The sequence below is a fragment of the Phocoena sinus genome, chromosome 11, assembly GCF_008692025.1.
Source record: "Phocoena sinus isolate mPhoSin1 chromosome 11, mPhoSin1.pri, whole genome shotgun sequence".
NCBI classification, from domain to species: Eukaryota; Metazoa; Chordata; class Mammalia; order Artiodactyla; family Phocoenidae; genus Phocoena; species Phocoena sinus.
This window is the reverse complement of record NC_045773.1, coordinates 54,402,320-54,426,080: the sequence shown is the minus strand read 5'-3', so window position 1 is coordinate 54,426,080 and position 23,761 is coordinate 54,402,320. Positions and strand designations below refer to the sequence as shown.

Sequence of the window (23,761 nt, the reverse complement as noted above, 5' to 3'; positions counted from 1 at the left end):
TGTTTTATTCTGGGTGGCATTTTGATAACAGTTCTTCTAGCATAGTTTGGTGAAATGCTATTACTGAACACGTTATACACATAAATTAGTGTAAATTAGCCAGGTTTTGAAATATAAGTATATGCTGGCAGACATATTTTTGCATAAGTGAAGAATACTGGAATATTTTTAAGTTATTAACTAATCTCTCAAGTGACGCCAAAAGCTATGAGCAGAAGGGCCAAGGATTGGGGCTGTGAGCCCTCTCTTTCCAAGGACTCTATAACAGTCTTACCATTTTGTTTCTTAATGCAGCCTTCCTCAAATTCTTTGGTCTTTGTTTTCCTTTATGCTCTTAAAAATTATTAGTTATTCATTAAAAAAAATAAACCCATCACCTGTTAACAAAAATAGAACTCTTTTATGGAAAGTACTATATTTTTCAAAGCAAAGACTTTTTTTGAAGAAAGGCACTGTTTTACATTTTTGCCCATCCCTTTAATGTCTGGCTGAGTAGAAGATGACTAGACTTGCATTCAGGCAGACCTCGTTTTACTGCACTTCCCTTTTCTGCACTTGACAGATGTTGTGTCTTTTACAAATTGACGTTTGTGGCAACCCTGCATTGAGCAAGTCTATTGGTGCCATTTTTCTAGCAGCACATTTTCATAATTCTCGCACTATTTCAAAATTTTTCATTATTATTATATTTGTTATAGTGATCTGTGATCAGTGATCTTTGATGTGATTATTGTGATTGTTTTGGGGCATCATGAACTGTGTCCATATAGGATGATGTGTGTGTTCTGACTGCTCCACTCTCTGGCCATTCCCCCATCTCTCTCCCTCTTCTTGGGCCTCCCTGTTTTCTGAGGCAATGCTGAAATTAGGCTGATTAATGGTCTCTAAGTGTTCAAGTGAAAGGAAGAGTCCCACATCCCTCACTTTAAATCAAAAGCTAGAAATAATTAAGCTTAGTGAGGAAGGTATATCAAAAGCCCAGATAGGCTGAAAGTTGGCCAAGTAGTCACTACAAAGGAAAAGTTCTGGAAGGAAATTAGAAGCACTACTCCAGTGAACACATGAATGATAAAAAAGCAGAATAGCCTTATTGCTGATACAGAGACAGTTTTAGTTGTCTGGATAGAAGACCAAACCAGCCACAACATTCCCTTAGGCCAAAGCCTGATCCATAGCCAGGCCCTAACTCTCTTCAATTCTAGGAACGATGAAAGAGGTGAGAAAGCTGCGGAAGAAGAGTCTGAAGCTAGCAGAGGTTTAAGGAAAGACTCCATCTCAGTAACATCAAAGTGCAAAGTGAAGCAGCAAGTGCTGATGTAGAAGTTGCAGCAAGTTCTCCAGAAGGTCTAGATAAGATAATAAAAGTGGCTACACTAAATAACAGATTTTCAGTGTAGATGAAACAGCCTTCTTCGGGAGGAATATGCTATCTAGGACTTTCCCAGCTGGAGGGGAGAAGTCAGTGCCCAGCTTCAAAGTTTCAAAGGACACGCTGACTTTTGTTAGGGGCTAATGCAGCTGGTGACATGAAGTTGAAGCCAAAGTATCCAAGACTGGATACTACAGACATGATGGAAACATATAGACAGACTCCCTACCCCCTTGGAACCTAAAGTGGCAAAGTAGGAGATTAAAAGGAGAACTGAATACAATTTAGGTTGTAGAAATCAAATCACTGACTGTAACTGGCTTCGTACCTACACAACAGTTAAAGAAAGCCAAAGCCAAAATAACAGCAAAAATAATAACAAAAACAGCAGCCGCATGAATATCAGCTCACATTTGTCATGTTACTAACCATTAACTGTTCATTTGATTGATTGGTTGTTTGTTTTTCAGGGTAGGTAGCTGATTTGTCTACATTTAAACCCCACCCCACCCCCAATTCTCCTGAAAGTTGGAAAGCTCTGCTTTGTCACCCATCCCGTAGAGGCATCCATGCTCACGGGTGCTGAGTGGCTCTGAGATAATAAAGTTAAGAGAAGTAACTTGAGCTTTGAGTTGTTATTTAATAAATCTTGAGTCCTCTAATGTGCCCAACTGAGAATAATAATTCTTTCTGAACTTTAAGGAATCATGTGTGTCAAGGTCTGTGATATGCTCAAAATTGTTTGCTTTTGATTGTAATTTACCAGGCACGCTACTCGAGTGGCTAACGGGGTCAAACACTGGAGTTTAAGTCACAAATCCACAGCTTTCAAGCTGAATGACAAACTTTGACCCACGTTTTGTTAATGTTTTTATAAGATCATACCCACAATCGTTATTTGCATTCCAAGCATTATTTGGCACTGAACATTACGTGATTTTCAAATTTCTAGCCAATTTTCCCTTGAAGGTCATGTAATCAAAAAAGCCAAGAGCTGGCAAGGAGAGGGGGACTTGGATGGAGAAGATGAAAGAAAAAGAGAAAAAAGTAAAAGAAAAACATGAACTCTTGTAGATATCAAGGAAAAGATTGAGCTACTGATGAATTACATGGTTGGTGTTTTTAAAGGGAAAGAAGATGAATTATTAACCTACCTATTCTGGCAGATAATGACGTTTACAAAAGTGCTTATACAACCTCCCTGGCTATGAAAAGTACTCCTCATGGTCAAGTACTTTCCAGTATCTTTCAAAACTATTATCTTTGACAGAAGAAGCATTCTGATGCCACAACTGGTGACTTTCTGGATTTAACAAAGAATTAGCAAACGAATTTTCTTACATATTCGACGGACTTCATAGTACTGAATAAGCTTTAAGCTTCTGCATCCTAATCTATTTCAAGGGTGAGGTTACCAAATTCTTCTGTGTAAGGAATTTTTAGAATCCTTATAAATAGTGCTATTAATTTATAAAATTTCCTTTTGTTTAATGAAAGACTCAGACTCACGAAATAATCAGTTTGAAAAAAGGTACAGTTGATCTTTGTTATTCGTGGGAACCAGATTTGTAAATTTATCCCACTTGCTAAAATTTATTTGGTACCAGGATCAATACTCACCGTGTTTTTATGGTCATTTGAAGATGTGCAGAGCAGCAAAAAGTTTGAGTCACCAAACACATACCCCCCAGATGAGGTTAAGCACGTGATGCTTTGCCTTCTTGTTTCAGTTCTTATACTATCAACTAATGTCCTTTCTTTGGTTTATTTAGGGTTACAGGTTTTGTTTGTTCGTGCTTTTCACTGTTTAAAATGGCCCTCAAGTGTAGTGCCGAAGTGTTGTCTAGTGTTTCTATGTGAAAGAAATCTATAATGTGCCTTATGGAAAAAATATGGAAAAGTAAAGATAAGCTTTGTTCAGGCATGACTTAGAGCACTGTTGGTTTTGAGTTCAGTGTCAATAAATCAGCAGCATATATTAAATATGGTGTCTTTAGAGAAAAATAGATATAAAACAAGGTTATCTATTGATTAGTTGGTGAAAATGTTGTGACCAGGCAGGAGCCTAACTATATATTTCCTCTAGAAGCAGTGACTCAGTATTCCCTAATTCAGTGTTCATGGTGACTTAATAGAATAGAATTACTTCAAATAACAAGATTCAAGTCTATCTTGTTTTATGATCACTGCCATTGAATGGGATCCAGTCTCTTGGTTAAGTTTATGTCTCTCCCACTGATGTAAAAAATAATGTGCATGGGTATCAAAAGTAACTGTTACCAGTGTATGAGCCTACTGTCTTAATTTGAAGAGTTGTGTTACAGTCTATTGTCAGCCTTTATGGATTTAAAGACATTAGTTCTTACTCTACTCAACCAATATTTGTAAAACTTTCTAAGGAATTTGGAAAAAGCCCTGATCCTGTTTTCATTAATTTAATGAGTCTATGAGTGACCAGTAGACTCGGAATTATTTCATGAAATCCTTAAACATTTGACACAATGTAAAGATTCATGTATCTTCCTTAGCAAGAAAAAGTCATTAGCCTAATACATTGAATTATTTCTACTACATTTATATCATTCTTATTTACACACCTCTTTGCATCTGAGAAGAAGCCATTTTGGCTCTGTAGGAACCAAACTGGGTCATGTTGATATGGACATTATTGATGCTGAAGAGCATGTAGATGTCTGTGGAAGTAACAGCAAACATGCTCCATAAAATCTGGAGAGAAGAGGCTATCACTCCAGTCACAGTTCATAGGGAACCCTAGCAACAGAATATTTTGAGTTTCTTGAAAGCATTTGGCTGTCAGTAGTTGTTACCAATGTTATTGTAAAGCACATGTTTTGAGACATTCTTAGCAGTGAGGAAAACAAGGCGCAACTCAAACACGTGGCCCTCTGGCCTGCAGTTGGATCTTTTCTGACTAGTGCATCCTGCTTCCAAACTATTTGATCAGTCACCAGTCAGTGTCCTTCATGTTAAGTATGAGAAGAACCTGACAGCAGGCCCAGGAATTCATCATTTCTGTTAGCTTGGGAACCCTATTGACTACAATTTTATTTTACAATACTGAACATTAGAAAATTTGTTTCAGAGATACAGAATTGACATCCTGCCCCAATGAGCCATTAGAAGTAATACTTTGGGGCTTCCCTGGTGGCGCAGTGGTTGGGAGTCTGCCTGCCGATGCAGGGGACGCGGGTTCGTGCCCCGGTCCGGGAAGATCCCACATGCCGCGGAGCGGCTGGGCCCGTGAGCCATGGCCACTGAGCCTGTGCGTCCGGAGCCTGTGCTCCGCAGCAGGAGAGGCCACAACAGTGAGAGGCCCAAGTACCGCAAAAAAAAAAAAAAAAAAAAAAAAAAAGAAGAAGTAATACTTTGAGGAGAAACTGAAGCACAGTTTCCTGTGAAATAGTATAGCTAAAGAATTATCTGAAAATCTTAGTAATAGTTGCATGTAGATTGAGGTTATCTTCAACCATATTCCATGGAAGTAGAAACATCATCTATATAGTTTGCTACTGTTTCCATTGGATATATCATAGTGCTTGGCAGTTAGTTGTCCAATTATTTTCTTTAATGAGACCTTGGGAAAAAAGTTAAGATGTATCTAGCAACATGGCCAGGTTCTGAAAATAGTCCTTTTAACTTTGAACTGAAGGAGAATCTTTACATATGTGATCTTGAAAAGGGCAATTGGCTGTTATGATACACGACAGCACTTGCAGTTAAGTGTGTTAGCCAGCCCACCAGATGTAGTGTTTTCATTTCATGTGCTTTGCCTGCAATTTCGAAAGCAGACTCAAGGTGAATGACCCTTCTAATCTCAAAAGAAAGCTTCCCATTGGCAAAAGAACTTGAATTCTTAGTAACTCAGCATGAATGCTTTCTTAGTTAAGTGTTCTTTTTTTTTTTTTTGCGCTACGCGGGCCTCTCACTGTCACGGCCTCTCCCGCTGCGGAGCACAGGCTCCGGACGCACAGGCTCAGCGGCCATGGCTCACGGGCCCAGCCACTCCGCGGCATGTGGGATCTTCCCAGACGACTCTCAACCACTGGGCCACCAGGGGAGCCCAAGTGTTCTTATTTTAAAGCTGCTGGGTCTAATATTTACTAACCTATGATCACTAAAGGTAAATCTTGTAAATTCCTGTAATAGTGTAAGTTTGGATTAAATGTGATTGATGACAAGCTCTAGTCCTCTGTCTCCTCTCCATTCCCAAGGAGGAGAATGGGAAAACTTACTTATATTCTTGGGGAGGGGATAGTGTTGGGAGAATTAGGAGGGGCTGAAGGCTGGGAAGATTACATCAAGCAATTACAAGGAGAAAGGCTGATGGTTGATCTCCACGTCTCCTGTATGCCCTTGACCCAGTCTCCATGGATCAGGGCAGCTAAGTGGGGCATCAACAACCTGGGGGATTTCTGGAGTTGTGGGCACTGTCTTGGCAACCCACCTGTCACAAGATGCAGGGTCATCCCCATCAATATTTAAGCTGCAGCTTATGACCTCAAGGTAACATCAAACTATAGCTGGGACCTGGCAGAATACGGATCAGTTAGCTAGATACCTGGGACTTTCAGCTGTCTAGCTGCACAGGCTCACCCTGGATGCAACCTCAGCATCTGATATTTTTTACCCTATTTATCCATGTTATGGTGGAGATTAATAGCATATACACTACATCATTGACTCTAAGACACCATCAATTAAAGATAAAGTATTATATCAAATACCACTAAAAAAGCAGAGAAACTTGCCAAACTCTCAAATGCCATCAAGTATACTGTGAGCCCCAATTTCATGGATATTAAAAAGTGAAACAAAACTATGTCTTGGATTGCTGTATGCCTGAAACTAACACAACATTGTTAATCAGCTATACTCCAATATAAAATAAAAACAAAAAACAAAACTATGTCTTGGAATCTACAAAGATCAGTCATTTAGACAGAGATAAAAACAGAAGTACCTACATTAAATATGGCAATGTTCTCTTATCGCTTTTATAATTATCAATCAAGGCTTCATTTAACTTTGGTTTTAATGACGAACTCAGACTAGCACTTTTTTTTCCCCAAGACTTTGAGACCTTTAGCTACATGGTATAATGCTATGATACCTTTTCTTCCGCTTCCTTCTTTTTTTTTTAAATTTTATTTATTTATTTATTTTTATTTTTGGCTGCATTGGGTCTTTGTTGCTGCGCATGGGCTCTCTCTACTTGCAGAGAGCAGGGGCTACTCTTGGCTGTGGTGCCCGGGCTTCTCATTGCGGTGGCTTCTGTTGTGGAGCACAGGTTCTAGGCACACAGGCTTCAGTGGTTGTGGCTTGCAGGCTCTAGAGCGCAGGCTCAGTAGTTGTGGCTCACGGGCTTAGCTGCTCCGCAGCATGTGGGATCTTCCCAGACCAGGGTTTGAACCTGTGTCCCTTGCATTGGCAGGCGGATCTTTAACCACTACGCCACCAGGGAAGCCCCCTGTTTCCTTTTTAACAATGCTTTTTTGTGTGTGCCGCCATAGACTTTCTCAGCCTTCCAGTCTTAATTCTGTCTGCATCTTTTTATCTTGACCTTCTCTATTGTAAGATAAGGGAGAGCATCTCTGTCTGACAAGAATGCTGTAGCGAAAGCCAAAAAAGCAGAAATATCGAGATGACAGAGTTCATAAACAATAGCATAACTCTCCTTGATGTTCTTTTCCCAAACACAAGGAGGCAAATTACCTCTATTCTCTGCCTGTTGTTACTATTTCTTTTTAAAGTGATAAGTCCCCTGCATTTCATTTGCTTGATTCCTGACAAACTCCTGGAGATTTCAAGACGACTTTTAACGATCTCCTCTTCTCTGCACTTGGGGTCAGATGCCTGGGTAAGGAGGGGCCTCGAGTTCCTCCTGGCCTCCCCCTCATGATATGGTTCATGTGCACGGGCTGCCCTGTTACATCGGGAAGGTCTCCCAATGACCCCAACAATCATTTTGCTTCCCCCCATCTCTACTAATCAATCAAGGGCTGAGACATCGTCTTTAGACGTTTGAGTGAGTTCACTTGAAATTGTTTTAAGGAAATTTTGCTAATAAGGAAAATCTAAAACACTCCAATTCCATTTTCAAATACAAATTTGGGAATTCCCTGACAGTCCAGCGGTTGGGGCTCCACATTTCCACTGCGTAAAATTTCCATTCCCCACAGTGGAAATATATTCATTTACTAATTCATTGAACAAACATTTACTGAGTCTGTTACATTCCAAGCACTGGTTCGGGAAGAAGATATACCAAGATGGAAACAGTCAGGAGCCTGGTTAAGAGAGGCATACGCATGGCAAAGTGTGGTCATGTTAGCTCCCATCCTGCGTCATGGGGACAGAGCTAAGAAAGAGGTTAATGCTTTACGGAGAGAGAAATGGCTTTTAGAGGCTATGACATTTAGCCTGAGGCTGGGAGAAGAGCATTGCAATATTCCCTCAGACAATGATACAGAACATTTCCAGCCAAAACCTATAGCAGCAAAGGCCCAGAGGTTAACACTATAGGGCAGGGTGAGTGTATGTCTGAGTTTGGTGAAGGGTGGGGTCTGGAATTGCACAGGAAAGTTGTGGAGGTGAGGAGGTACATACACATTTGATCATGAAGGGCTCTGTAAGCCATGTTTTATCTCAAAGGTGATAAGATACCATCAATGTGTTCAGATCTGCCTATCATAAGAACTCATTTCACAGCATGATGGTATGGTTGGTGGATGGAAAGGAAGGTGCAAGCAAAGGCTGGAGAGGATATTTTTACCAAAGGATAGTAGTAAACACCCAAACAAGAAATGATAACCTAAAAAAAGATACTGATGATACATGAACTTACTAATTTAACTTGGCAATAAGTGTCTGGAACTCAGTATGGATACTTGAGTTTGAGACCAAGATTTGGGCATCACTTGGACATAAACAATAGTTGGGATCAGAAAGTGAATGTCATCGTTGTGTAGAAGGAGAGAGAACGAGGGAAACCCTGGTCCTGAGCACTGGCACCTCAAAGGCAGATCGAGCAAGAAAAAGCCCTCTGAGAGGTCAGAAGAAAACTAGGGGAGAGCCTCACAGAAGCAGAGGGAAAGGAGTTTTGAAGGAAGAAGGGAAAAAAAAAAAAATCCCTGGTCAAATGATGCAAACTAATCAAATACGATTTGGAATAACAGTGATTTGGGGGTTCAGAAATTATGAAAGTCAGGGAGTGTACTGTAAGCCAGTTCACGGGTTCGTTGGCATCTTTTGGGACAGTTAGCTAGGATTTCTGTCTTATCTTAGGACCATGCAGTATTGGCTCCCTTTTGTAGGCTTTGGACATTTCCTTGTCTCCCGTCTCATTTGTCCCTCATCCTCTCTTTAGAGGAGGGACTGGCTGCACAAAACCCAAGGAGCATCCCTCCAGCAGGTGAGAGCAGAGACCTGCCTTACATGGTTGACTGCCTCTCCCAGGAGACACAGACCACTCAGTGGTCACGTATCCATGCCAGAGCCATTCCCAGTAAAACCCTACCACTTGCCTCTTCTGAAGGCCAGGAGTTCAGGCTCTCATATCCTCTTCAGCAAGCGCACTCTCTTAACAGGAAAGAGGTTAAAAGCCCTTTCTTTGGCCAAAAGCTTGACAGGGTATTGATCATTTTGTGGTTTTCTGGTGATTTTTATTGATTCCTCTGAATGTCTTGGATATCCACACTTCGGGGATCACATATGAAACCTTCAATTTCTCAGCCAGTTTGGCCTTTGGATTTATAAATTGTTACTAGCTTCCACCACTAGAAACCCTGAATCATTAACCCTGGATTCTTGGTCTTCATTCTTGACCCCCTGCTCATTGTCACCTTGACCCTTCTGGCTGTAACAGTCCCTATCCTTCCCAGCTTTCTGTATTCTACTGACCCAGCAAACCCAAATGTCTCCTGACATTTTCAAGCTTACTTCTGAATCAGGCCTCTGATCTATATGACTTTTTACAAATAGTATGCCTTTTTCTACCCTCCTGAATTTATAATTTTAAAACAAATAATAGAAGATATAGTATGTTTCTTTGGGTTTTCCTCCATTATAAAATATTTCTCATCATATACAACTTAAAAGAGCCAGAAAAAAATATGAAAGAAAAGAAAGCCATTTATAGTTAATACTTATCCCAATATTGAACATTGTTGACAGTAATTTTTCCTTAGTAGTCGAAGATTTTTAAAATTTTTATTTGTTCACACATATTGTACACGTAATTTTGTATCATGATTTCTTCACTAAAAGGCATGTTTTCTAAAGAGAAAGGCTGGTAAATAAATATAAACAAAGTTAATTGAGGTTTCATGACAATAGCAGTACCTAAACATTTATAACGCATTATACTTTTAAGCCATTTTCACATATCACTTTTTAAGTCATCTTATTTCACTTATTAAATTTTTAACCATAACCAGCTAACAGTTATAAAGATTGTTTAATTAGTTGCAAGAATTAAACTCTTTAAAAATAATATCCAGAAAACCAAGTTATCCTTTTCTTCGTTGGCTTCCTGAACTCATCTTGTGCTAACTCAGTACGCGATATTTACTAAAATATACAATATTTACTAGCTATTTATTAAAGTGTTGCCTGAAATCTGATCTTAGAAGATTGGAAAGTTTTATAATTATTCATTTGTAACTCATCTCATCATGATGTATTGTGTGTCAGGGCAGAATTTAGAAAAAGGAGAAACATTAGGCTACAACATCAGTGTTTCAGTTTTCCAGGAATTACAGTGTGTATTTGTCCATGTAATCAAATGTTTTGATTCCCATTCACATTACACTGTTAAAAACAGTTTCAAAAATGATAGAAACCGTTCTATCAGCTATCTTTTCAGTGGCTTTGTTAGAGTCAATGTTACTCTGCTCCTCAGATAAGACCAAGCATTCCGGTCTAGAAGGTCTTCTTGAAGTGGTAATGCCTTCTCTAGCGAGTACATTTTAAGCAGTATTTCCATAATTATTACTTCCTCATTTAAAGTTATGGATATCAAATATCTAGCCCCTAAGTCAAAATGATGTGTCTCAATGAATCCCCTATGTTTATTGGAAATAATTTTGGGTCCCTATGTCCACTGAAAAAAAAATGCACCACCTAAAAGTTGAGAATTATGTTTTATTTGTTGGACAAAACTGAGAACTTAAGCCTGGGACACAGCATCCAGATCACTCTGAGAGACTGCTTCCAAAGAGGTAAGGGAGGAACCAGGAGATACAGGAGTTTTTGCAACAAAAGATCTCAAGTTAAGGATGCATCTTCCTATATATGGGAAGATGCAAAAGTCAGGGCTCATTGAAATCATTGCTTTGATATGCACCTCAGCTATCTGGGGCCAGTATCCCATGCTTTCTCATCCTGAGTCTCTTCAGGATGCACTGTGGGGTGGGCAGTGGCTGCAGTGTCTGATGATTTGACGGTGGGCATCCTATTTCTATCCTGAGTTCCCTCAGGGCTCACCAGAGTGGCTGTAGTGTGATGGCTTGATGGCTGCAAATCTTTGTTTACTGATATGGCAGGCAACATTTTTTCATTGACACCTAATTACTCCAATAAACCATATTTTAAAATTTTTTATTTAGCTCTTTTAGATTCTATCTGAAAGGACTAGAAATACCCCATTATGGCTGAAATATTAAGCCAAAACTCAGCTGCTGCTGGAAAATGACAAAAATGTCCCCTCTTTGTTTTAAATAAATCATAAATGCCTTTAATCCACAAATAATGTGAACTTAAAAAGTGGAAAATATTTGTGAATTTAATAAACCCCTTTCAAAAGAGAGTGACGGGATTAAACATCACTTCTCTATTTATGTGGTGTGGCATTTTCGTTTTGTTCCAAGTTACTTTACTTTTTGTGTGACTCTGGAGTTTGTAAACATGCCATAAAATTTGTTAATTACATAATGACGATTTCATGGTTCTAGCTCAGTATAAAGGTGGCTAGACAGAGCAGCAAAATCGATTTTCTTTTTTACCTTGTGGAAAGAAACAAAAGGAAATGGAATGCAAAATCTGCATTAAGACCATATTAGAATTATAACTCAACAATCTGTTACACATGAAATGAAAACCAGGTGCATCCCAGTGTTAGTTATTGTGCTGTGATATTCAGCCAGCGGTTTAAGTTCAAACACCCCTTTGTTTAACCCATGCCTTGCTTTGTAAACCACAGTGTTCCACATGCAGATCTCTGGTTGTCTTCTCTTGCCAAAGGTCCTCAGAGGCACGACTGGCCCCAGGCCAAATCATGAAGTAGATGAAACTTGGCTTCATCCTCTCCTTAGTTTCTCTCCACCCACCTGTCCCCCAGTGCCTACCCTACTCACCCATCACTCTGGTTCTTCCCGCTGTTTTCCAGGGGGCTCATGCTATTTCTTGTTGCCAAAGCCCTCTTTGACTATATCATTTTCCTGCTTGAAAAATGATCAGTGGCTCCCCAAGAGGAACCAAGCAATCATGACCAGACCTTCCTCCTTTCCTTCCAAATCTTATTGTCAACTGCTCCCTCCAATGTTCTACTGCAAGTGGATCGTCCGCCTTGCCCTTTTTATTCACACGCCTTTTCCATGCTATTATTCCTTCTGCCTAAGCTGGCCTCTGCCTCTCATCTCCATCTATGGAAATCTCTCACCTGTACCTCCTCCAAGTGCCTTCCCTGACCACCCTGGCCTCTCCCCTACACCTCATGCATACCCTCATGGGGCACTTGCCACGTGTTGCTTTGTGTTATAATGTTTATGTGTGTGTCTTGTCTCCAGGCACTGTGGTGGGCGTTTCACAAAAGTAATATCTTTTAAATTTCACAACAATCATCTGAGGTAGGTATTACTATACCACTTGACAGTTAAGGAAAATGAGGCTCAAATAGATTAAATAACTTGCCTGAGGTCACAGTGCTAGAGAACAACAGAGCTAAGACTTGGACCCAGGTCCAAAACATATATTCTTTCCACTAAACCATATTATCATCTATTTAGTTCTTTCCATCTTCTGAAAGATGAGTGGAGGTTTAAGATGGAGGAAGAGGCCAACTTAGGCTTTCTGATTATCAAATACTATTCAAGAAAGAGAGAGAATTTTTGTGATAATTACCGTATTCCTAGCTAGACCTGATTGGTTAACTATAATCCATGAGGAATTCAAGTCAAATGTGAAAGGAAAAAAATCTTTACCTGACATTGCCAGAACAAATACACATGGCATTAAAAGAGAATATTGAAGACCTATAATTCAAGAAAGGCATTGGTCTCTGAGCACTATCGGAAAATACGTTCAATGTGACTTCCTAAAGTCCCCTGGGATTTAAACAATTTGGGGGCGAACAGGGGTCTGAAGATACAGTGATCATTTAAATCTCTTATTAAATAACAATATCTTTATTGAGTACAAAACCTGTTTTTTTCATCCTGTCTTTGGTGTGACATCTTGGATAAGTTAGAGGAAAGAAGCTTAGGGTTTCTAAGAGGGAAATCTCATCCCAGATGGACAGCTTTTCCAGCTGCCCTCTCCAGGACCCAGAACCATGGAGTCCCGCCTGGACAGGTCCCTCCTGGGGAGTCTTTGGCCTCAGACCAGCCTCCTGTTTGTCACATGGCAGAAACCCCATCTAGGGAAGAATTTAGACTTAGAATCTATGTGCTTTGACATCACTGCCTTTGCTTCTCCCATGGGGGGAAAGTAATCTGTCTTCATTTCCACTCTTCTATTCTCATTTTCCAGACCCCAGCTTGTCACATTATCATATCGTATTTCTTCAACATGAGTGATGGGCAGTTATCATTAAGCCTGTATTCTCAGTGCATCTCCATCTCAGCTTTGTTTGCAAACTTCATTTCAATTACGTGTGCTCCCTGTATGCCAGTTTCATTTATAGATGGCTCTACAGTTTTGTTCCTCATACCAATCTTAATAATAATTTTTAAATTACTGTTTAGGGAAAACAATGCATGTAAGCTAGAATGTAGCAGGCCGTCCTGGACTTCAGGCCCTATCTTAGAAAGCCTGAGAATTTTCATTTCAGTTATGTGTTAAAACTGAGGAATTAAATGAGCTTATCAGGAAAACCACCTTCAATCACACTGGAAAAAAACTCAAACATGAAAGCTCTTTTTTATTTTCTCTAAAGTTTTTATGGTTTTTCTTATCCTCTACAAAAGTCAATTTATTTTTTTCTTATTTTTTTTCTTACTAAAGCTAATTTATTTTTTCTTATTATTTTGAAATAATTATATATTCACAGGAAATTGCAAAAGACACGCACAGGGAGGTCCTGTTTACCCTGCACCCCGTCTCTCCCAGTGGTTACATCTTATATAATAATAGTGCATTATCGAGCCAGGAGATTGACATTGGACTAATTTATTTTTAAGTTTCCAAAAAGAAAAAAATCCGACCTAAAGACAACCTAGTCATCTTTGTTTCATTCTATTTCTGTTTCTGCTCACAAGCAATAACCAGGCTGACAGTTCTGGAAAACAAAGGGTGGTAGACCCATGCGGCCACAGAGAAATGATCTTCGGGGCTCATTCAAAATCCTAGTCAATGTCATGGCTGGTCTGGGTTGGAATCTGGTTCTTCCTCCACACATGTGACCTTAACCAAGTCAATTGATCCCTCCAAGTTTCCGTGTCTGCATCTATCAAATGGAGGAAATATTTCTCCTGCCTACTTCATAGGGTCCTTGTGAGGATGAAATATGATGATGTGTATGAAAGGAGGTAGGGTGTCAGTCAGCGACCATCAAGTTGATATTCTTTTCTGCAACAACTGCCGGTTACAGAAATGTAGTTTTTCAGTGGTGGTTTTATTCTTAGGAAAAAAACTAAACCACCTCCTTATTAGCCACAAGGCCTAGAATTTCCATCACATGTAAATGACCTTCCCTTTCTACACTCTTAGTGAGACAGGTACCAGCAAGTATTGGACAGCACTCTGTGATTCATTGCCTAGACACCCCTGAGGCATGCAATATTTTAAAATAAATGTTTCTTAACATTTTCTTCTAAAAGGTCGAATGTGTTTTAAGTAGCTTTTATTTTTACTCTGACCCCAGCATCTATCCTTTCCTTTTTTTCATGCCATGGGATATACAATAGGTATTCTTGAAAGTACTGAGAAATTATAAGGATACCAGATTAAACAGTGCATGGCTTATGAATTAGAAATAAAAATCATCCAAACTGCATTGTTCTTTGGTTTGTCTGGATATATAATATAAACTCCCTAACTCACTGGTGGATTCTTGTGTTCAGATAGTAAAACTGCTAGTCTTGGTAGTAAGGGAGGAGAAATATACAGGATAAAGTAAACTTAAATCGTAGAAAGTAAAGATAAAAGCATTGTGCGTATTGAATGCTTTGGACACCACCATAAAAATGTTAAGATACATTTTCTCCCCTCTTCCCCCCATATACAGGCTGGCATGGCTCTGACCTATGACCCCACAGCTGCCATACAGAATGGGTAAGTAGACTACATTTTCTCTATTTTAATTGCTAAGGTATCTTTGAACTCTGAAATCAGTACTGAAGAAAAATATTCAAATCTTTCTTTTTGTTTTAAACCTTTCTCATCATTGTATTTTTTTCTTCCTGTGAGTGACTCTTATTTCATGGCACCCCCCATGTCACCCATTCTTACAATGCTTCTGCCCACATTCTGTCTCTCCCTTTCTCATCTGAGAAAGAGTAAGGAGTAGGATTTGAAGGGGGGTGTATGTAGATAGACTGGTCTGGGAGAAGTGTCCGTGTATCGCTATGGTAAGAGTGTCACTCCTACTAATAAATCTAGAGTTTAGACTTCAGTAGTTTTAGCATGTGCCCAGGTTCATTTTGACATTAACAGTGCTTCCACTCTTGCCTTCTGGCTATCAGGGGAAGGGTAACGGACAGAGTCAAGTTAGTAGCTTGGTGATTGCATTTTCATTCTTCATCGTAATAAGCACCTGGAAACTTGCAGCCTCTTACTTAGAACAAGTCACATAGCCTAAAATTCTCCTCTGAAAAATCAGACTTAAGCTACACGATCTGGCCTCTCTAAAATTCTGTCATTCTGAATATTCTTTGGTTGAAACTTTCTTCTTACTTTGCAATTCCTTTTCTTTAGTTTGGCCATCCTGCAATGGACCAACAAACCAAAGAATAAGTATTATTTTTATTTTCACACCCTTTTATCTTAGATTTCTCCATGGCTTTCAGTGTTCTGTCTTTCAGTCTCATGAAAGAATCAATCAGAATGAAGGTCTCATTTAAGATCAACTTAGAGGATAGAAGGAATTAAACTCCATTTTTCTAGTTAGTCAGCTGCATCTAATGAACACCTGTGGGATGTAGAAAATGTTTAGCTCCCTCTTATTTTTATAGTTATTCATTCAGGGGGTCATTTATTTACTCATTCAGTAAACATCCAATGAGTCTGCCAAGCACAGTACTATGCTCTATAGGTTAAAAAAAACAATGTATGAGACAAGGGCTTTGCCCTCAAGAAACTCATGGTCTATCCTTCCATGAAAGAGTCAACATGGTTGGTAGTCTAGGGTAAGAGTCTAGTCCTTTGTCCTTTGTTCGTTAAAACTTTTCTAGGAGTGAAACTTAAGAATATCCTTTCATTTATCCAATAAGCCTTCTCTTATTTCCAACAAGGCACTTTAAACTTGGTGGTCAGAAGAACACAAGACAAGATGTAAAGACATGAAATAAAGTCCTCTAGAATCATACTGTATAGTTGGGAAAATAAAATAGTTAACTCAAAAGGCATAGAATAAGGCATTATATGCTCAGCGACAGTGACAGAAAACAGGTATTATAATGTAAGGGAATGACATTTGTTGAACACATACTAAGTACCAAGTATTTTACATTTGTAATTTAATGGCACATGGTGTCAAGGATTGGAGATGCCCCAGTGACCTAGGTCCGGACTGGAGAGAGTGAATGCTCTGCTTTAGTCAGTCATCTTTCCAGTGCACAATTTAAAATCTGAATTTGTTTTCCCAAAGACCTAACTTTCCAAGTTTTCATCCTGATCCATTACAAACGTACAGGGGAAAAAGATTGAGATTTCAGCCTGCAATCTGAGCAGACCAAAGTGAACTTTGGGTGGTGCCGTATTAGAGGCAGTGAGGACTGCCTAGTACACAGGGAGCATGTCTCCCTTCCCAGGTCACCATCTATACCGTATAGAGGTCGACTGCAAGTACATACGTCTGCTGTCTGTGACATCTTTGTCTGAACCTTATGGTAAAAGTATAACATTCTATTCTTTGAACTATTTCTCAACAGTTGCAAAAGTGGTTCATCCTCTCCACTGTCCACTTAGACATTTACAACAATGAATATTTCCCTCAGGAAACAAATTGTAGTTAAGATGCTGAGAATACCATCTTCTTTATTTTATCTCCTGTCATCTGATAAAGAACTTTGTGTCATCCAGCAGTCCCTGTCTTCAATACTGTCTTGTCTACTGAATATTCCTTTCAGCCTGTAAAATACTCGAGCCTCTCCCGCCTATAAAGAAGGTAGAAGCAAAACAATCCTTTTCTGCCCATGAGATCACTTCTACTGACCACACTCTTCTAGCTTTCTTTTCACTGGTAAACAACCCCAGTTTTCTATACACACTGTCTTCCCATATTGTCTCTAATTAAGCCCATTAAAGTGTGAATTCTGGTCTCAGACTTGACTGGAATTTTCCCTGTTGGTGTCTCCAAATTTGAGAAGAAAATTTGTCCAAATTTTTTTGTCCAAATTCATCTCCAAATTTGTCAGTTGTAACTGACACATTCTTAGTCCTTATACTGTTTGAGATCTTGCATCATTTGATTTTCTGTTGTTGTTGTTGTTGTTGTTACCATTTACAGCTTCATGAAAATTTCCTATTTCTTAGATTTCACCACTGAATCCTTTGCTGATCCTCCTTGCTTTCCCCTTGCACTGCTCACTTGGTGTCTGCGGATTCCTCCTCTTCTGCCCACTTTTACTAATCTTTCTCAGGGTTTAGTCTTTTCTCGCTCTGTGTTCTCTCCAGTTGATCTCATCCACTCCTCCTGCTTTTAGGAACTGAAGACTCCCAAGTCCATACTTCAAGTTCATAACTAGATGCCAAAAAAAATCACCTGTGTGTCTAACTGCATTAGGTGCTGCTCCTGGATGTCTTTGTCCCAAAGTGAGGTCATTATCTTCAATCAATCTTTCAGCATACAAACCAAATCAAATGAAAAACAAGATCAAATTACTTGTTCCTTTTTTAAAAATACACTCTAAAGCCATTTAAGCCATAAATTCCAGTTCTCTGGGTATTCTCTCCTAAGACATTCTTTATAATAAAATTGGTCCTTAAAACTTACTCCATCTGTCTTTGAACTGTATCTTCAACCCAGCTCTGCCTCCCTGCCGCTGGTTGAGTTTATTCAATCACCAGTCCCTACCTGTACTAAGCTTTTACTTGCTTCTAATATAACTGACCTCCAAACCATTTTCACATTGCTTTTTGAATTAATTTTTTAAAGCAAAAAGCAACCAGTAATTATCCACCTGCCTGGTTTAATATATTACGTGGACTTTACTAACTGCAGAACAGAGCTCAAACTTCCAAGAATGGCACAAAAAGAACTCCATGATTTGGTTCCTGCAACTGAACTGGACCTTCTTTGATTCTCAGAGAATCCCAAGCTACTTTAACCCGTGTGTCTTGTTGCTCATGGAATTCTCTCTGCCTGGAGAGGATGGTGATATTCTTCCTTCCTTCCTAATTCCTTCCTTCCTCCCTTCTTTCCTCCCTCCCTCCCTCCATCCCTTTCTTCCTTCCTTCCTTCTTTCTTTCTTTCACTGCTCTCATTTAAAGAACACCATTAGGGACTTCCCTGGTGGCACAGTGGTTAAGAATCAAGCCCTGGTCTGGGAAGATCCCACATGCTGTGGAGCAACTAAGCCCACGTGCCACAACTACTGAACCTGTGCTCTAGAGTCCACGAGCCACAACTACTAAGCCCGCATGCCACAACTACTGAAGCCCATGCACCTAGAGCCCATGCTCTGCAACAAGGGAAGCCACCGCAATGAGAAGCCCACGCACCGCAACGAAGAGTAGCCCCCACTCAACGCAACTAGAGAAAGCCCACGCGCAGCAATGAACACCCAATGTAGCGAAATAAAATAATAAATAAATAAAATAAAGAACACCATTAAATCATACCAGGCAGAGCTAATTACACAATTAATCGTAAGAGACACAGTTTAAGCAGTGGTTAGGAGTTCAGACTCCAAAACCAGCCTGCCCAGGAGCACATCCAAATTCTGTCATTTACCAGACATGGGCAAGTTGTTTGTGCTTTAGTTTCCTCCTCTGTGGAGATGATAGTAACAGTACCTTTTCATAAGACTTTGTAAGGATCAAAGGACCCCTGCATGGCACAATGTGATCTTCATTGTCAATATTGACACTATTGTTACACTACATTTCATGTGACCATGATACACTGACAGTCTTTTTATCATGTAGCTGTTGACATCATATTTATTTCCTTGATGGACTATTAACTCTGAAGTCAGGTTCCATGTCTTATTCATCTTTACAGACTGTTTAACTTAGTACTATGAATGCCAAATCAGATACAGAAAATGTGACTGATGACGTCTGCTTGGCTCCAGCAAGGTGGCATTAGGGAAACCATTCCCCTTCCTGGCATCAAGCCACTCAGTCCCCATGTAACACCCAAATCTAATCCGCTTTATTATTTTTTTTATTGGAGTATAGTTGCTTTACAATATTGTGTTAGTTTACACAGTACAGCAAATTGAATCAGCTATACATATATCCCCTCTTTTTTGGATTTCCTTCTCATTTGGGTCACTGCAGAGCATTGAGTAGAGTTCCCTGTGCTATACAGTAGGTTCTCATTAGTTATCTATTTTATACATAGTATCAATAGTGTACATATGTCAATCCCCATCTCCCAACTCATCCCCCCGCCGCCTTGGTATCCGTACGTTTGTTCTCAATGTCTGTGTCTCTATTTCTGCTTTGATCCTACTTAAATGCAACCTGCAGTTTCACCCAAAGGAGCCAAACTGCACTTGAGTTTCTCATGTCCTGGGTTAAGAATGGAATTTCGGAAGGCTTAGACTATCCATTGTGTTGTTGGTGCCAAGAAGGTAGAAACTTTATTTCATGAAGTGGAAGAGATCAGAAGATTGTAGCTCACTAACCTTATTCACTTGATATTTCTTCATGTAGACGACTTTTTAAATGTTTTGTTCATCTTTGGTTTTATTGCCTTATATGGTAACATTTAAATAATGGGGAGTAGAAGAATGGTCATTTCTATGGATGTTAAGATGCCAAAATAACCACACACGTTTCCTCAACACACTGTTCCTTGAGTTATTGTCAGCATGTACCTCTTTGAAGTGGGGAAGCTGATTTAGAAAATTCACTTAGCATATGAAGGAATGGAACATGAATATCCAGAGTTAAGCATTTACTCCTAGTTACATTGCTGTATTCGATCCAGTAGGCAAACCTAACTCAGAGAGCGGTAACCTAACAGAGAGAGAAATATTTATTGCTGTAGAGAAGAAACTGGTCCCATTTTATGTAGAACAAATGTATCCAAAGATACAGTTGCAGCTGACTCCAATCCAGTTAATATTGTTAAAGGTCGCTTAATGCTGACTCAGATTAACAAATTTTATCATTTGAATACTTATCTATTGTACCATTTAAAATCATTCTGGTGATGCAAATTTGAAAAAAAATATTTCCCATCCTGTTAGGAACAAATGGGCACGCATGCAAATTCTACATACAATGCAAGTAGTATTGTGACAGAAGCACAAAGTGCTATGAGATTTATGTATGTATTAACTTTTATATGTATAAAATATTTCTGAAAGAATACACAAGACATGGTGACAGTGGTTCTCTGGGGAGAGCCAACAGAGTACCGAGAAGTAGGGGTGAGAGGGAGACTTATTTTTCACTGTTTATATTTTTCTATTCTCTTCACAAAGAAAAATAAAGAAAATTAATGTCATAGGACTACAGAGAAAAGGCAGTTACATTCTAATGAGGGATTCTGAAGGCTTCTTGATGGAACAGTGACATGAGCTTGTCCTCTTGGAGATGTGCCATGTCACCACTAAAGATCATATTTTATCTTTTTGAATCATAGTTTTGTCTGGATATATACCCAGAAGTGGGATTGCTGGATCATATGGCAACCCTATGTAGTTTGGGGTGAGCAGATGCAAACTATTATATACAGAAGGGATAAACAACAAGGTCCTACTGTATAGCACAGGGAACTATATTCAATATCCTGCAATAAACCATAATGGAAAAGAATATAAAAAAGAATGTGTGTGTGTGTGTGTGTGTGTGTATATATATATATAACTGAATCACTTTGCCGTACAGAAGATATTAACACAACGTTGTAAATCAACTATACTTCAATTAAAAAAAAAAAGGACATATGTTATGATCCTGTGGCATCCCTTAACTGCACTCAGCCATAGGGGTTTCTGAGTATCAAGTCCAAATATGTGTTTCAGGAATAGCTGGTAACTTAATTGTGTCAACAGTTAAATGTTCTGAATTCTATAACCTCAACCTGAATACAGCAACATAAAACTGAAATAAGTACTCCCAAATTAAGCTTGATATTTCTCTAATGAAGAACAAACACTTGTAAACATGGACCATGGTGTATCTGAGCTGCTTGCATGTAGGCAGTAAAAAATGTCAGTTGTGTCATCTGCTTGAATCTACACAAATTATCACTTAAAAAAATTAATTCAATGTCACTTTTATCTAAGGCTTTGAAGGTTACAGTGAAGAAATTTCTGGGTCACAATGGAAAAGTAAAACGCTTGGTACTTTTTACTATAGGCTAACTTAGGAAAATAAAAATGTCCATTCTTCTTTCGGAGCTATCTGGCATAAATCTATAATGTGTTATTACTATTGCCCTATTGCTTTTTTAACAGTCCAATATGAAATTCCATCACTTTCAACTATGAGCATGGGAGGTGGGAAATAATTCCTCCCCCATAGTCAAAATCGCAACTTTCCTGTGATCTTTTCACTAAGGGCTGCTGTGTAAAAGCCTTTTGGATTGTTTTATTTGAAGAAAATGGATTCTTGGGAGAGATGCGAAAAAAAATGTTTTCTGTAGCCTTGGTTTGCCAGCTGTTTTATATGGGCATTTGATATTAAGTGATACAGAAACCTTATCTTATTACACTAGGAAAGGAATCTAGTGTGAAGGATACGTTGGCATTACAATAAAAATGACCAATAACTTATTAATCTTGTGCTATAGTGTTGCCCTGAGGATAGTATTTGTGGTTCTGACTCCAATAAAATTGCCTATGGACATGAAAGACAAGGCAGGGCTGTTTATTTCAGTGGGCAAATAGGATTGTGTGTGGTTTTCTGCATTAAAAAACATCCTACCCTGGGGTTATTGATATATACATGTTATTTTTATTGTCAGTGAAATAAGATTTCACCATATTACTACTGACTGCCAAATCCCCTGAAGATGACTTTTCTGCAGGCAAAATAATGTCCTATTAGTGACCTAGACTTCCATTTTCTGGATTTCTGGAGCCCACTTGCTTTACATGCCAGAAAACCAAATAACCCTTTGCATTCCTTAAAAATATTGCGTTTTTCAGGACTTCCCTGGTGGCGCAGTGGTTGAGAGTCCGCCTGCCGATGCAGGGGACACGGGTTCGTGCCCCGGTCCAGGAAGATCCCACGTGCCGCGGAGCAGCTGGGCCCGTGAGCCATGGCTGCTGGGCCTGCGCGTCCGGAGCCTGTGCTCCGCAATGGGAGAGGCCACGACAGTGAGAGGCCCACGTACCACCAAAAAAAAATATATATATATATATATAACTTTTTTCAGAGGCTGGCTTAGAGTTCTACAGATAGATCATTTTTAGTTAACCCATTTAGCCCCTTTAGCATTTGGAATTTTGTTCATGGGAAACCTCTCCAGAGATAACTAGTTCGCATTCCTGCAACAGTTTCTCAAACTTGACACTAGTGACATTTTGGACCAGATCATTTTTTGGGTGGGAGCTGTACTGTATTTAGCAGCATCCCAGACCTCTACCAAACAGATGCCAGTAGCAGCCCCCTGACCCAGTTGTGACAACCAAAAATATCTCCAGACCCTGCCAAATGTCCCCTGGGGAGCAAAATCCCTTTTAGTTTAGAACAAGGTAGAAAAGGAATACTTGTCATACACTTGTGGATTCGCTATGTACTTTTTGGCAAAGAAATACCTTAGGGGAGTAAACTCTTCCCAGAAAAATGGTTAGCTAAAAATTCATTCCCAGTTTTCTATAATAGCATTTGCAAGGCATAATGCATAAATAACCAGATACAAAAACATTAAGTCACATGTTTAGAATGACCTTAGCTTTGTTATTATGGCCAAAAAGTGCTGTCAATTTCATCTTTCCTGTTCCCCCCAAACAGGACACCTATTCTTGAAGTATTTATTTGGATGTTCTTTCTTTCTTTCTTCTTGTTTTTAAATGTGATGGCCATGTGAGAGTGTTTTTAAGCCATGAAGGATACATGGCAGGGATTGAGAAAAAGTGAAGAGATTGGGAAATTCATTCTGCAATTCTCTCTTTGGAGTCTGGCTAGGTGCATTTTCTTTAGATATGGTGCCTTTAAGCCTGAGATTCAATAATATCCTCTCCTGTCATGGTTTAAGCAAAGGTTTCCTGTGAATTCATCCGGTTTATGTTTGGATTTGGGGAGATCCTATTTCAGAATACCAGAATTAGGGGATCAAGACAGTGTGCTGAGTCTGATCTTCTCAGTACATTTTCTGTTCTAAATGACTCTCTGATTTGAGGGGCAGTACTGGAACTTGCTGGGAAGTATGAAATATTCTTGTTTGATGGATAGGATTAGAGCAGACAGAACAAAAATGCCTGAAAATTTCCCCCAAGGGTGCCCTTTGTTAGTATCCGTTTACTTGGCTGTTTATGTTTCTGCTGTTTTTCCCATAAAATTTCCTGAAAACTTTGCGAGTCCATCCTATTCTTACTGCTTTCATTTTTAATATGACAATTGGTACATTTCACAAAATAAACCAGCCACTCTAAAATGTGATGCATGATTCACTCTGTTGGTACAAGAGCCTGAAACTGGGTTTCTAAGAAACTTGCATGGTGAATGAAAAGGGCTGTTTGTGGAGTGGTCATGAGTACCTGCTATGTTATTATGAGCCCCAAATAAGTCTTTCTGTTCACTGACTCATAAATAAAATCTGTCAAAGATAAGACCTAAAGCATTTTTTTTAATGCAAACCATGATTTTTAT

General features: G+C 39.2%; 1 protein-coding gene across 7 annotated transcripts in view; it reads left to right on the top strand.

Annotated features, from left to right (window-relative positions):
- Positions 1–23,761, top strand: part of RBMS3 (RNA binding motif single stranded interacting protein 3) — a 738,234-nt gene that overhangs the window by 603,183 nt on the left and 111,290 nt on the right. For all 7 annotated transcript variants that reach the window (XM_032649773.1, XM_032649775.1, XM_032649779.1 and 4 more), the window contains exon 8: positions 14,832–14,878. In XM_032649773.1, coding sequence (XP_032505664.1) covers positions 14,832–14,878 — 47 coding nt within the window. The remainder of the gene's footprint in view (positions 1–14,831; positions 14,879–23,761) is intronic.